The 15240-nt window shown below is 41.1% G+C and overlaps 1 protein-coding gene across 12 annotated transcripts in view; it reads right to left on the reverse strand.

Moving 5' to 3' along the window:
• Positions 1-404: 404 nt before the first annotated feature.
• CD86 (CD86 molecule) overlaps positions 405-15240 on the reverse strand; it is a 63135-nt gene continuing 48299 nt past the window's right edge. For 6 of the 12 annotated variants that reach the window (XM_008516197.2, XM_008516199.2, XM_070582619.1 and 3 more), the window contains 4 exons: positions 14608-14919; positions 11779-11931; positions 4295-4340; positions 405-2133 (listed from right to left, as the gene is read on the reverse strand). In XM_008516197.2, the coding sequence (XP_008514419.2) occupies positions 2061-2133; positions 4295-4340; positions 11779-11931; positions 14608-14919 (584 nt within the window). In that variant the 3' untranslated portion in view covers positions 405-2060. Of the gene's footprint in view, positions 2134-4294; positions 4351-9129; positions 9603-11778; positions 11932-14607; positions 14920-15240 lie in introns of those variants that run through there. The other 6 variants (XM_070582623.1, XM_070582621.1, XM_070582622.1 and 3 more) reach the window with 2 other exon arrangements.

A 15240-nucleotide genomic window follows, 5' to 3' on the forward strand; every position in this document is an offset into this window, starting at 1 on the left:
TTTTCAAGGAATATTTTTACATTAAGCTTTTGTTTATGTACAATCACATAATTTTAAAATTACACAGTATGAAAGATTACAAACTGAAAAAGCAAGATCCCTTCCTTAACACTAAATTTCCCAGTTTCCCCCAAAAATGATCTCTCTTACCTGACTTTTTTATCTCTCATTACTGAAGTAAACATATAGAATCATGTACGCCCCCTTTCTTATCTGATGGTCAGGGGAAAGGGAGGAGGAGAGGGCGTGGGATGAGTCAGAGGTTTCCAGCCAGGGGGACTGGGGAAAGGGGCCTCCCGAGAGACGTTAATAGGAAGGGAGTACATCAGGAGGACAGAGTAACATCAGACTACAAGAGTTAAGTAGTACTGTTGAAGTAGAAGCAGAAAATGTAGACTTCTAAATCAATTTAATAAAAATTTATTGAAAACTCTGTACAAAACACGTTAGGAACCAGCAAAGTGCTTAGAACCTAATGAAAGCAGGGGCAGGGCGGAACACATAAATGGCAATATTACAAGGATGAGCATGGCTAGCACAGCTGTCTACAACCCTCTAGGGTCCTTTGCGTGGAGTAAAAACTATTTCTGTAGCTTTGGCCTCCACAAGTTCTCTTTCGGTTTGAACTGAGGCTGCTCCATCCCTTAGTGATGCTGCGTTAGAGCCAGGGTCTCCTAACTCATTTCTCCTGGGCTGGTATGTTCCTGGCCTATGTCCAGTTTTCCCATCATTGAGAATGATACAAAAACGGTCCTCAGACACAAGTTCGCTAGTCCTGCTCTGGGCCAGCTGATACCTCCTTAGGACATCTGCAGGCTAAGTCAGCCTCTGGAGGGTTTGCATCCTGATCCTCCTAATGCCACTCCAGCTCTTTCTCTCTTAGCAATTAGTTGAAAGAGTCCTAAGCCTCCTTCCATGCATCCTATTCTCAGGATGATGGCTCATCCTCCCCAGCTCTGCTTCCAGACAGAAAAAACATCACAAGAACTTGGGTATCATCAAAACCTCTCACCAGCCACCAGGGAAACTGCTGTCTGTCTTAAGTCCATTTGGACAGATTGTCCATGTGTGCTTGTTCCAAGGCTTGTTGAAGGGCTGGACAGACTGGACATTCACATGTATTTCTGTTGGTCAAGATCTTTTTTTTTTTTCTCTTTTGAGTATCATGGTCTCTCTGTCGGCTCTTGCACACTTGCCCCAGGCCATCACCTCCGTCATTTTTCTCAAGAAGAGAAGTAGGGTTCATGATACATAGTGCTCTCCTGCTTTATCCAATGCTCTCTGCTAAGGCTTATCAATAGCTTGTTGGGCAGGTGGATCCTGCTCAATATTAGCAACAGCTCAGATAGAAATGGCTCCAGGATCCAGAGTTGGTTCCATCTCTGTCTCTCCTAATTTTCCAAATTTTGAGTTGGTCTGCTCATTGTTGAGCACAGTAGGCCACTGCTTTCCTTACTGACCCTCACAGAGGGACAAGAACTCCTTAGCAGGGGGTGGACTCTTCTCAGGGCATAGTAATTACATTATTATAGTACACATTTCTTTATATGTCAAAATATTAATATTAACACTATAAAGGTTTAAAATATATAACTCCCAGCCAGACTGAAGAGGTAGGTATTCAGTCACAGGTATACAAGATGGAAGGAGGCGCTAAGAGTTCAGAGTAGATGAAATCCACTCTTCTAGGATTTGGGAGTTCTACATAAAAGACAATTTATAAAAGTAAGAAAAGAGGCTGAATTGCAAACATGAGGTGTTAGTCTTAAACATTACTCCTGGGCCAGGAACCAGTAAGGTGGGCTAGGCCCACAAATATACTCGGAAATGAAAAGAAGCAGTTAAAATCCGCTCCGGCCTGGGGAGCAGAGCTGGTGTTATGGGCAGGATTTCTCTTAGCGGGAGTCCTGGAGCCCCCACTATTATTAATGGTCATATTTTCTTGCCTTCCGGGAAGGTTTAGAGACAAGAAAAACATCAGCCAAAAACTGGAAAAAGAAAGCATATAAAAAATGGATAGTCATACGAATTTTACTCTTTAATTAAAAATGTGCAGTACTTTAGTCGCCTGAAGTCGTCTTCAAAATATTACCACCACACTGAACTTCAGCGGATATTTCAGGATTTTCTACTCTGGAAAAATAGAAAAAGAATGGGGTGAGATTTCACAGCAGAGCCACTTTCTTTTTCTAGATTTCAATGGTAGGGCAGAATATAGGGGGCTGTTAGAACAGCAACGAATAGCAAGGAGAAGAAATGAACTATTGACAAGAGAGGCGTTGTCCATGCTTCCTTCAATAACTACCTTTTATTTTTGTCTGGGCCTGCCCCCCCCCCCTTTGCTAATTCCTTGCTGCCTTCCCTCTGCAGCCTCTTCCAGACCATTTCTGAGCTGGGTCTACCAGCACAGGCAAGATTTCAGCACTGGGCTCACCATCCATGATTCCTAGACTCTCAGCGGCTGGATTATCCAGATAAGTGCTGGGCACTCTGGGGGGCTATGCACCTTGGGGTCATGACTGTGTCTCTGTGACCAAGCTTTTGACTTAGGGTTGCGTTGACCCTACGACTGTGTGGCTAGAGCCTTGATATTCTTGAGAGCCCAGTTCCTCAGTGGGGGTTGGAGGTACAGACAATCTGATTGTATCATGTTGTGAAAGGACTGAGCACCAGGAATCTTCACGTATTCCTTCATGCACACATTCATTCTTTCAACAGATATTTATTACAGTAGCCAAGATATGGAAACAACCTAAGTGTCCATTGATGGATGAATAGATAAAGAAATTGTGGTATATATATATATATATATAATGGAATATTATTCAGCCATAAAAAGAATGAAATCTTGCCATTTGCAACAACGTGGATGGACCTTGAGGGCATTATGCTAAGTGAAATAAGTCAGGCAGAGAAAGATGAATACTGTATGATCTCTCTTATATATGGAATCTAAAAATTAAAAAAAAATTGATCTCATAGATACAGAGAACAGACTGGTAGCTGCCAGACGCAGGGGAGGCAGGTGGCAAAAATGGGTGAACTGTTTTTGTTTTGTGTTTTTAGTTTAAATAAATTGATTTTGTTTTAAATCCTGAAAACTAGAACTCTTAAAAAAGACAAACTAAAGCACTGTCCCGCATTTTGCCTTCCATAGCTCTTAATATGTGAACAAAAGATAACGTAAAGAACAAGATATACCCATGTCTCCCTATGCCATATTGAGGGGTGCTTAAGTGCTGTTCTTATTTGGATTTGATTATTAAAGCATCTAGCAAGACAACCAAATAAATGAAAAATAAGTAAAAATCAAATAAACAACTTATAACATTTCTCAGCTGAAAGGAAATGTAAGAGAAACTAAAGCCCTGATGAATGGCGTTTACTTTTCCCTGCAACTTCTTTTAACATGGTATATATTTATCAAACCACTAGAGTGTAGATTCTATGAGTAAGTCCTATCATCTCTCAACCAGTAGACACCAGGAAAATGATAACTACAGAAAATTGTTAGGATTACAATAAAGGCTGCTTTCTGTAGATTCAAATATATCTGCTGCTGCGATTTCATAATAGAAAAAAATGTATTTATTGAGCAGCTACCAAATGTCAGGCATTGTGCGAGGTGCTGGCAGCACAATGCTGAGCTTAACTGACATGGTCCCTGCCCTCTGCAGGGTTCAGTTTAGTTCAGTTTATAGAGTTTAATCAGATAATTACACAAATATGTAAGTATAACCTGGTGAAGAAAAAGCACAGGGACCCACATGACACTCTAACAGGCTGACATAATCTACTTGGGGAAGGGTTTTTAAGAAAGTGCAGCTCGAGCTAAGGTCTGAACAATGAGGTGAAGGAGTGGCAGAAAAGCATTCCAAGTCTAGGGCACAGCAGATGCAAAGACACTGAGGCTAAAGGGAGCCTGTTCTCACTCCTCATTTATTCATTCTGCACATGTAGGACACCCCCTGGTCCAGGCACTGTACTAGGTACTGGGGTTACCATGGTAAATAAGATGCAGCCATGCATACCACATCAGATCCCTTTGGTACTGGTTTTTTACTTGACCATGACTGAGCTTGCCACGACCCTTGGGCAGTGTGCATTGGACACCCTGCCCTCCATTTACAGCTAGGACATTTCCCTCCAGGTCCTAACTAGTCTCACTTTCCTTTCCCTCTCCATTAGTTCGTGTTTGTTGGGATCTCAGCATGCCTCAGATTGAAGCCTATTCAAGCTTCTGACCCTCTAAGGATCGTACCTCTTTCAACAATGTTGTTGGGTCAGGACTCACCTTTCCTCAGTCTGTTCACTCTCTTTCTCCTCCACTCTGATGGTTTCTGAAAGAGACTAAAACAACATCAGAAAATATATTGCCCATAGATACTAAAAGAGGGAAAGTTTGAAGACGTTCCAAAGTCCTAAGGACTCAGAGAGAAATCACTGTGGCCTTAAATGGGAATAGATGGTTACTTGATGCGATTTCGGGGGGACTGAGAAGGGGCTCCTTGCATCCAAAAAGTAAATGCTTTCCTTTGCTCAGGGTGCCTTAAGTTCTAATGCTGGAAATATGTTTTTCACCTACAGCTCTATTCTTTGCTAAAATAAAAATACTGCTGGGAGGGGTAACGCATTTAGTTTCAGCTATCATTTAGTGATTGGAAAAGAGTTTCCAATCCTTTTCTGAAAGTAAGGTTTAGGAGGAGGAGGAAAAGGAAATCTTAAAGATGTTGACGCCTAAATGGCTTAGCCAGCTGGCGTTACCAGATACTACACAATATTGCATGGATGGGCCCAAGTGGGAAATCTCTGGCTGGCTAGACCTCCCAAGCCTGAGCTGCTATTGGTATGGACTTAAGTACTGATGCAGCCTGGGGTGGAAGTTCCTCAAGGCTGACTAATGTGACAGTGTTATTGTTCCATGCAGAGCCTCACAGCAAGGGTATCCATGGAGGCATTTAAGGACTACAGGAATCCACTCAACATCTCTGTTGGTTTTGAACACTTCCTATCATTGGCAGTTCTCGTTTGTGTGTATGTGTGTACATTTAAAAATAATCAGCTTTAGGGGCTGGCCCCGTGGCCGAGTGGTTAAGTTCGCGCGCTCCGCTGCAGGCGGCCCAGTGTTTCGTTGGTTCGAATCCTGGGCGCGGACATGGCACTGCTCATCAGACCACGCTGAGGCAGCGTCCCACATGCCACAACTAGAAGAACCCACAACGAAGAATATACAACTATGTACTGGGGGGCTTTGGGGAGAAAAAGGAAAAAATAAAATCTTTAAAAAATAAAAAAATAATCGGCTTTATTGAGCTATAATTAATACACAACAAAATCCAGTCATTTTCCATATAGATTTTGGTGAGTTTAACAAATGCATGTCATGTAACTACCACCATAACCATACATATGATGTAGAACTTTTATATTTAGAACATTTATGCAGATGTAGCACATTTATATAAGCCCAGAAATTTCACTCCTGCCCCTTTTCAATAAATCCCTTTCCCCAATCCCATCCCTTGGTAACCATTGACCTGCTTAATGTCGCCACAGTTTTGTTTTTTCTAGAATTCATTATAAATAGGACCATATGTTGTGTTGTCTTTTTGTGCCTGGCATCTTCCACTTAACATAATGCTTTGGAAATTCATCCATGTTGTTTTATGTCGCCAGCAGTCCATTCCTTTCTATAGCTCGGCAGTATTCCATTATATGAATATACTACCATTCATTTACCCACTCCCCAAGTCATGAAAATTCTGGATGCCAGGTTTTCAGTATTAGGAAGAAAGCTGCTATAGACATTTGTGTGTGTCTTTGTGCAGACATTTGTTTATATTTCTCATGGGTAAATATCTAGGATTGCTGGGTGGTATAGCAGGGCATGAGAATTTCATTTGCTTCACAGCCTCTCCAACACTTGATACTTATCAGGCCATGTTAGTGGGTGTGTAGTGGTATCTAATTTTAGCTTTAATTTGTTATTTCCCTAATGACTAATGATGCTGTGACTGTGTGACTGTGCTTATGGCCATTTGTGTATTTTCTTTTGTGTATTATCTGGTCAAGTCTTTTGCTCTCCACCTTTTGTTAAATGGATTGTCCTCTTATTACCGAGTAGTAATATATAATTATATATTCTGGATATAAGTCCTTTATCAGATATATATTTTGCAAACATTTTCTTTCAATCTGTGGCTTGACTTCATTTTCTTAAAAAAGTCACAGGACAAAAGTTTTTAATTTTGACGATGTCTGGTTTATCAATTTTATCTCTTTATGATATGGTTTGTGCTTACTGTGTCCTCTCTAAGATTTGCTTAACCTAAGTCACAAAGATTTTCTCCTGTTTTCTTTCGAAAGTCTTTTAATTTTAGCTCTTGTATTTAGGTCTATGATCCATTTCAAGTTATTGTTTTGTGTATTTAGATTCATATTTTTCTATGTGGATCTCTAACTGTCCCAACATCGTTTGTTGAAAAGACTATCCTTTCTGCGTGGAATTGCTTGGCACCTTTGTCAAAACCAGTTGACCAAGTGAGGTTATTTTTGACTCTCCATTTTGTTCCCTTGATTGATATGTCTGTGCTTTCATGAATACCACACTGTCTTGATTACTACACTGTCTTGATTACTACAACTGTATAGTAAATCTTGAAATTAGATAGTATAAGTCCTTCATCTTTGTTCTTATGTTTCAGAACGCTTTTGGCAAGCATAGCATTTAAATTTCCACATAACTTTTAGAATCAGCTTTTTAATTGCCACTAAAGAGCTTGCCAGAATTTTGATTGGTATTACATTGAACCAATAGATTAATTTGGAGAGATTAGGATCTTAATATCTAGTCTGCCGATCCATGAACATGGCCTATTTCTCCATTTATTTAGGTCTGCTTTAATTTCTGTCAGTAGTAACATTTTTTAGTTTTCAGTCTATAGGTCTTGTACTTGTTTTTAAAAACGTATGCCCAAGCCTTTAATGTTATTCGATGCTATTGTAAATGGTATTAAAAATTTCTCTTTGGTGTCCAGTTGTTTGCTGTTAGTATATGGAGGTATAATTGATTTTTGATTTTGTGTATTGACCTTGTAGCCTATGACTTTGCTACACTCAATTAGTTCTAATAGCTTTTAACGTATTCCTTAGGCTTGTCTACAAACATGATCATGTTATTTGTGAAAGAAAAAAAAAAGACAGTTTTCCAATATGTATGCCTTTTATTTCTTTTTTTAGCCTGGCTAGCACTAGCTAGGACCTCCACTGCAGTGTTGAACAAAAGTAGTGAGAGTGACATTCTTGCCTTATTCCTATCTTAGGGTGAAAGCAACCCGTCTTTTATCATTAAATATGATACTAACTAAAGGATTTTGGTAGATGTCCTTTGTCAGGTTTGGAATTTCCTTTGTATTCCTACTTTTATGAGAGTTTTTCTTTCTTTCTTTTTAAAAATTCTGAATGGGTATTAATCTTGCCAAATGCTTTTTCTGTGTCTGATGACCTGATCACATGGTTTTTCCTTTTAGTCTGTCAATTTGGTGAGTTTTACTGCTCGATTCTTGGATGCTGAACCTACCTTACATTCCTGAAATAAACCCCACTTGACCATGATGTATCATACTTTTAATATATTGCTAGATTTTAGTTGCTAATTTTGTTAAGGATTTTGGCATCTATGTTCACAAGGGATGTGTGTAGTTTTCTTTTCTTGTAATGACTTTCTCTGGGGCCAGCCCCATGGCCAAGTGGTTAAGTTTGTGAGCTCTGCTTCAATGGCCTGGTGTTTCACTGGTTCGGATCCTGGGCGGGGACATGGAACCGCTCATCAGGCCATGCTGAGGCGGCGTCCCACATGCCACAACTGGAAGGACCCACAACTAAAATATACAACTATGTACTGGGGCAGGGCAGTTGGGGAGAAAAAAAAGTAGGGGGAAAAAAGATTGGCAGCAATTGTTAGCTCAGGTGCCAATCTTTAAAACAAAAACAAAACCTTAGCATAATGACTTTTTCTAACTTTGGTATCAGGGCTCCCCCTGCCTTCAGAGCAGCCTGGAAACTGAGTTCAGGCAGTCAATTGGGGGCAATCATAGGGCTCACCTCATCTTTTCCCTTCCTCAGGGACTATAGTTTTCTGCAGCCTGTTGTCCAAAGTGTTTCATTTATTTTGTCTGATTTCTAGTTGTTTACAGCAGGAGGGCAATTTCTGTAGCAGTTAATGCTTCATGGGAGGAAGGAGAAGTCTATGTCTTCTATATAATTTTAAAAGAGTTTTAATTGTTAGAAAAGTCTCTCTTATTTCCTTATACCTTCTTATAACCATCATCCATTGAGATGCCCTTTGGAGCCACAGCTGACTGTGACGTTTGTACCCTATGGCAACTCATCAGATACTTGAAAGCAGCATGGTGTCCTCCCTAAGACTTTTTTCTGCCTAAGCATCCTCAGTTACTTAAGCTATTTCTTATCTGACTGAGCTTCCAGACACTTTATAAATCTGGTTATGTTCTATTTTTGTCAAAGTTCTTCTTAACTATAGTGGGGTTTATAGCTGAATACACTATTTCAGATGCCTGCAGACCAACACAGAATAATTATATTAGCCTTTCATCCTCATCCTCATCATTTCAAGAGAAAAAAAAAAAACGCTTCTATTTTAAAATGAAAGCAGATAATAAAAAAAGCCGATTTTAAACTTTTGAACTCAATTACAAATTTAGCATTTTGAAGGGCAGATGTGATGATATCACCAACTTTCCGTTTTTAAGCCCCGTGAAGGTTTCTGTTTAAATGGTGGTTAAAAATGATTTATTTTGGAAAAGACATGTGACCTTTAAGAAATCATTCCTGAAAATGCTGAAACTCTTCCAAGTTTGGTGGAGTGGGGCAAGTTGTAAAAACTGTTGGTTGCTGGGGCACTATTACATTCAGATTTCAGTCACACAAGACCCATTGAGGAAGTAAAACTTCAGGAGGAGCTATTTTGGTCTTTCTCTCCAATGGGTGAGCTGATAGGGTAACTTCTGATTGGGAAAAGACCGTAATTCAAGATTACAATTTCTCATGCCTTAGCCGCCCTATTTGACATAACAAAAAAAGAGAAGAGAGATTAGAAACCAGCCAGAATAACCATGGCATTTCCCTTTTATTCATTTAACAGCCTAAGCAGGGTAAATATGTATGGTTGAGGCATAGAAAAACTATAATTACTGAACAAACACTGGAAAGGACTTTTTATGCCAAGTCAGTTAGTTTGAGGGCTATCTCCTCTGAGAAAAAGGACTAATATTGGGTCAGGAGGAATCTCCATTGTTGCAGAAATTCCTACTTGTGTCTCTGTGGCTGGATCCTGTCTGCTTCCATGTCTGTCTGTTGGCAGAATTTGGTTCCTTGTGGTTGAAGGACAGAGATCCCCATTTCTTTTCTGGCTCTCAGCTGAAGGCCATTCCCATTTCCTGGCTCGTGGCCCCTTCCTCCATCTTCAAAGCCAGCAATGGTGGGTTGAGCCTGTCTCAAGCTTTGGATCTCTCCTCCTTTCATCTCATCTTTCTAACCCAGCTGGCAAAGGGTCTCTGACTCATGTGATTAGATTGGTCCACCTGGATAATCCAATCATCTTAAAGTCAGTACATTAGGCACATATGCAAAGTCCGTTTTGCCAAGTAGGATAACATATTATAGATTCTGGAGTATAGGAGGTAGACATCTTGTTAGGGGCATTATTCTCCCTATCATATAGCCCATGCTGGAAGTATTCACAAAGCAAGTGCAGACATTGCTGAAGTTACAGAACCCAAATTTACAAACATTTCATATCTATGTGGCATGGTTATTTGGTACATCTCCCTCCCTCCAGTGATATCAAGGCTCTTCTCTTTGACCAAACTCACTGGCACAGGTAACTGACCAAATAACTTTTTCCCACCAATATTCTTTATCTCCTTTCTTGGGGGGGTCATACATATATACGCTATGATCTCTTGTTGTCTTCTGCCTTTTACTACTCATATCTCAGTTTGACCATCTCATATGCACACACATAGCTTTTTGAACCCCCTCCCAACTTCTCTTATGTGTATACACACATCCTCTTTAACTCCCTTATCTAGTCTCCTGAATTTTTCCGATTGCCTCTTGGGGGAAGAAACATTCTTACTCTCTTTTTCTCCATCCTTTCTTCTTTGTTTCATTTGTAAGATAATCATTCCAATGTGAAAGCAAATTTAGGAGACAGCTTATTCCCAAGCTGAAGGTTGGTTTTGCACATTTTTCTAAATGACAATGACATTCTAAATTCTAAATGACAATGAGATCAAAAGAAAGAGAAGCTCAAAACTCTCGCCTTGAAAAGTCAAAACCTCAACAAGCATGACATAGCCAAACATCTGACCCTGTGCTCTGAATTTACAGTTTTACATCATAGAAATCTCTCAGCACATCCTGCACTTTGGCAATTTGAATGGCTCTGCCATACACTTTGTATCAATTTATTGAAATATGAAATTTATTGGGTAATCATGCCCCAATTTCCTGTTTTTAAAATACAGCAGGATGAAATGAATGACTGCTAATGTCATCCATCTATTTTCTAGATAGATCTTAAAATCAGTACACTGAAATCTTAAATAAGATGCTGACCAGAAGCATTATTCATCTTGTGTTTTTATCATAAGTAAGAAGGTTACCTTAATCATTAGCACCAACCAAACTTCTACTGGAGGCAATTACTGGGGTAGAGTCCAACCTTGTCTTACAACTTCATCCAAACCAGCCCAACCCACAAATGGGCATGGGATTATTATAAAGTCAGAGACTACTTGGCCTCCCATTAAACACAATGCTACTTTTGCGACAGAATGAGGAGGCTGCTTGATGCAGTGCTACTCACAACAGCAAAACTAAGGGAACAACCCAAGCGTCCAACAATGTGGAGTTGGTTAAATAAATTAAAGTGTATCCACTTAATGGACTATCTTGCAGCCATTCAAAAATGATGCTGTAGAATGATAATTAATGACATTGAAATTTTTCTTGCTACATTTAGTATAAAAAAGTTAGAAGACGGTACATGTGATATTATCCAAATTGTGAAAAAGAGTCCTTATAATATTATCCCACTTATGGAAATGATACAGATTTATTTAGACATAGAAAAATCTTGAAGATATGCACCAAAATGTCATCTGCATAGTCATTTTTTTCTTACTGGTGGAACTATAGGTGATTTTTATTTTTTGTGCATTTGGTAATGGGTGTGTAATACTTGGTAATCAATAAAAGTTAAAATTACTTTTAAAAAGTCAGTGGGGAGCAATTCATTCAACTTATTTCTCGGGCAACCTAGACTTTTAGAGATGAGAAGATAAATCTGATGGCCATCAAATCTTCCCCTCCCCCCATCCAGTATCCCTGCTTGAATACCACTAGGTCCCTAATCATTAACATTTAGAAATGTTTTCACCGTTTTACTTCATGGAATTCTCACAGTAACCTCATGAAGTGAGGTAGGTAAAGCAAAGAATAATCAGCTTTGCCTGGAAACCCAAAGAACATTTGTAAACCTTAGGTTAGAAATGCCTTTTCTAGAAATCCCCAGCAATATTATCGTCAGTTGAGTCCCATCTATATAGGCTCCAAACCCTGAAGGAAAACCTTTTCCTCCAACCACTTGCTGACTTTTTGCCAGTCTGGACTCAGCCAACGAGCTCCAGAAGGCAGCTGATCAGGAAGCAAGCTGCAAGTGATGCTCTGCAAAGAGGACAAGCAATGACTCACCACACTCATGAGAGGGGCCAGGCTGCTTCTTCTTCCATTTCCTTCGTGTTAAAAGCAACACCATCCCGCACACAACGATCAATATTAGAAGTAGAGCTGTAATCCAGCGGATGTGGTCTTGTTCATGCTGGGCTTTCTCACGTGGCTTTGTACCTAGAAATGACAAGTTTTCAATCAGCCAAGAAGGTGGATTACAAAAGGTTTACAATTGCTGCTGTTCTCTTTATTTACATGCCAGCGTCTCCCCAGGGTTCTACTGCCAGATGAGTCTGAAATCCACGATATGAGGCCATACAAAGTCCTAGTCTTAGGACCTCAGCAGCTAAGAACCAAGCCTGTGCCTCTGGCCAAATGCCTGGACTGAGCTGCCTTCCTTTCCCAAAGCGGGGATGACAATGACGGTGCTCTAGAAGAAGAGTGTCAACTTGGCCCTTAGTTCTGGAATCTGGGTGAGGTCCCCATGCTGAGGCTGTGAATGAGCCGTTTGTGTGCGGCCCCGCTTCCTCAGCCCCCTAATCCCTCCACCCACGGCCCTCTCTAGGTCAGGCTTGGACACCTCTCACCTGGACAAATATGACAGCCTCCTCACAGGCCTCCTCCCTCTAGTTTGGTTTCTTTTTCCTCCTGCACAGCTTTCATCAAGTCTCACCTACTTGAAAACCTTTGTCATCTCTTCATGCCCTGAGGCACCAGGGTCAGAATCAGCTCCAGGGAGGTCAGGACTTACTTCCTTGTATGGGGACTCCTAAGTTTCTAGGAAGTCGAAAAACAAGCTTCGGGGGGAAAACTTAGAACTGAGTGGCCCACTTTATAGACATTTACAGGAACAGTTCTAATAGTTAATCTCAAATTACAGGAAAATGGAACCAACTGACCTCCTATTAGCTTAGCTGCAACTTGTGGACACATACCCTGTTCCTGGAACATTAGGAAAAGGAGCTGTTGGCATGGCAGGCTATATTCAACACTTTTTGAATCTGTCCCAGTTTACCCACTTGAGCCTGTTTGGCATTCCCAGTGAGGGGGGTTAGACTTGTTAACATGGAGACTGTCACCTTTTGATACCCAAAAAGGTTCCTTGACTCAGACTCTAACCTATCACTGATCATCCCGTAGGGTAGGGACACAGAGAGGCAAGCCCTGTCTTCCTGAGGCAGCAAAAGCTGAAACGTTTCTGAATATGGTGGTAGCTGGGAAGGATTTGGCAGTAGTTGAGAAGCAGCAGAAAGGTGAGCCGTGATTAGGGTATCGTGGTAGCCAGGTCCTGTTCATCTGTAGATTGTAGGAGCCATGGCAGAGGGCCCCAGGCCATGTCATGTGTGGTGATGTTGGTAGCTCCAAGGAGGAGCTGAACTTCAGGGGTAGCTTGCGAGAGGCTTCTATCAGGCTAAGAGAGGCTACAGGAGAAACAACCAGGATAGGCTGGGCAGCCTCACCACTTACTGGACTCTCAGAGGCAGAGGTGTCTGAGCAGAAGAAAATCGTACCAGAAAAGAGGATTGGCCCACTGGTAAAGCTGGCTGGTCGGGATTGGCCCCAGAGGCTGTCCATAAGAATATGTTCATAGGCTAAGTTATGTTTGAACGATGACATGCCAGGAGTGAGGAGGCAGCAAAGCCAGAGGATGAAACAAGGAGCTCGATGAATGCCTTAGAAGAGGGCACACCAAAGGGCCAGAGCTGGGGAGAGGCCAAGGCAAGCAGAAGGCTTGGGTGGGGAGAGTAGTCAGGATCAGAACAAGAAGTGATGGGGGCAGCATGGGTGCAGAGTGCCTTTATTCCACGAGAGAATCTTACAGTTACTGCTCCTCAAAAGTGGTGTCTCAAATATGGATGCATTCCCTCCAGGGCGAAGACTGGACTTTAAAATGGCAGGCTCATAGATACTGCCTAGTTTCAGCCCTTTGCTCCAGCTAGACTGGTCCCTGTGCTATGCTGTCAACATGCCACAAGCATTTCTGCTTCTGAGGCTTTCCTTGACACATGTGCACTGATGCCCACTACCACCGCCTGTGCCCACATCAGATCCTGCTAATTGATTCTGGTCCTCCCACCTTCTAAGCCTGGATGCTGTGTCAGAATTTTCTTTCTCTTCAGGAAGCCACCACAAGTTAGAGTCCCTGTCATCTCTTCACCACACTTGTTAAGCTCAATTATTTCTTCTCTGGTGTGAAAAGTTCTCACTTCCTTTAGGAAGCCCTCCCTGACCCATAAGGAACTTGCCCACTCCTGAATGCCTATAAAACTGATTCTCAGTCACTCTTGTTTTACATTTAGTCACATATTTCCATGGGATATAATTTATATTCGAATTCAATCTTTTTAAAATCCAGTTTTCCATGCGTGTACATCATGGAGTTCTGACTATTGGAAGGTCCTCAAAGGCAGAGAGCATCTCTTACACCTTTTAGTTTTCATCCCTGCAACCAACAATGTCTAGAATGGTTCTGAACTCATAACAAGTGCAGTATGCATGGGATATGTGTGTGTGCGTGTGTGTGTGTGTGTGTGTTAATCAATGGAAGGATTCTAGCCTGGAGGAATCCTGCATTTTCTGACCTAAACTTCAAAATCTTCTATCCAAAGGTGCCCTAAAACTGGGTCAGTTTCAGGGCTAAGAACACGCTTCCTCAAGTGCAGCATAGGTTCACAGCCTCCTGGACCTGAAGCACTCAGATGAAGCGGGAGCCTTTTGTCTGGGTCCTTCCTAACAGTATCATAAAATGGTCCAGTTGGAGGTTTCTTGGTAAGCAGGAGACATTGGATGATCTGCCTTAACCATTTGTACATGATACCTGATAAAAGAAAGAGTCTTGGGAAGCAGCTTTACCTATATTGTAAGGTGGAGAGAGAAGCAGTGTCTCCATTGGCTCAGGCTGCAGGACACAGGAGATGCTCACATTGTTTGTTTCAGGATGGAATGAATAAGACAAGCTGATAGAAACGTTGTACAGTTCTGTGATATTATTTTGAGATTTATTCATGACAGCATCATATTCAGTCGTTGAATTCTCAGTTTGTACTGAAAAATACATCTTCTTAGGTTCTGGGTAACCTTGGGTAGATGAGCAGGTCAAATTTATGATGTCAGAATTTTCTGTTCTATTAGAAATTAGCATGATTTCAGGTTGACTGAAGTTAGCTGAAAGCAGAATAGAGATACCAAAAAAAAAAAAAAAAAAGAAAAGAAAGAAATCAGTCTAAATTTAGACGTATCTAGAATAGGACAGCAAATAACTAGGTACTTGATCTGGGAACTCACTTGGGGCACACCTGGGCCTCAGCCCATGGTGAGAGTCACATAATGATCTCATATTTAGTTTTCAAGAATGGAGTTTTGGGCTATGCTTACTTCCTGCTTACCCAAATCAAACAGGTACTCTCTGAGCCACAGGAGAGCTGAAATTGAGTCACCAAAGATTTACAGTGAGGCCACTGTTTTAGGCAGTGGGGTCTTGGGAAG

Source organism: Equus przewalskii, chromosome 18 (assembly GCF_037783145.1).
Source record: "Equus przewalskii isolate Varuska chromosome 18, EquPr2, whole genome shotgun sequence".
Classification (NCBI taxonomy): Eukaryota; Metazoa; Chordata; class Mammalia; order Perissodactyla; family Equidae; genus Equus; species Equus przewalskii.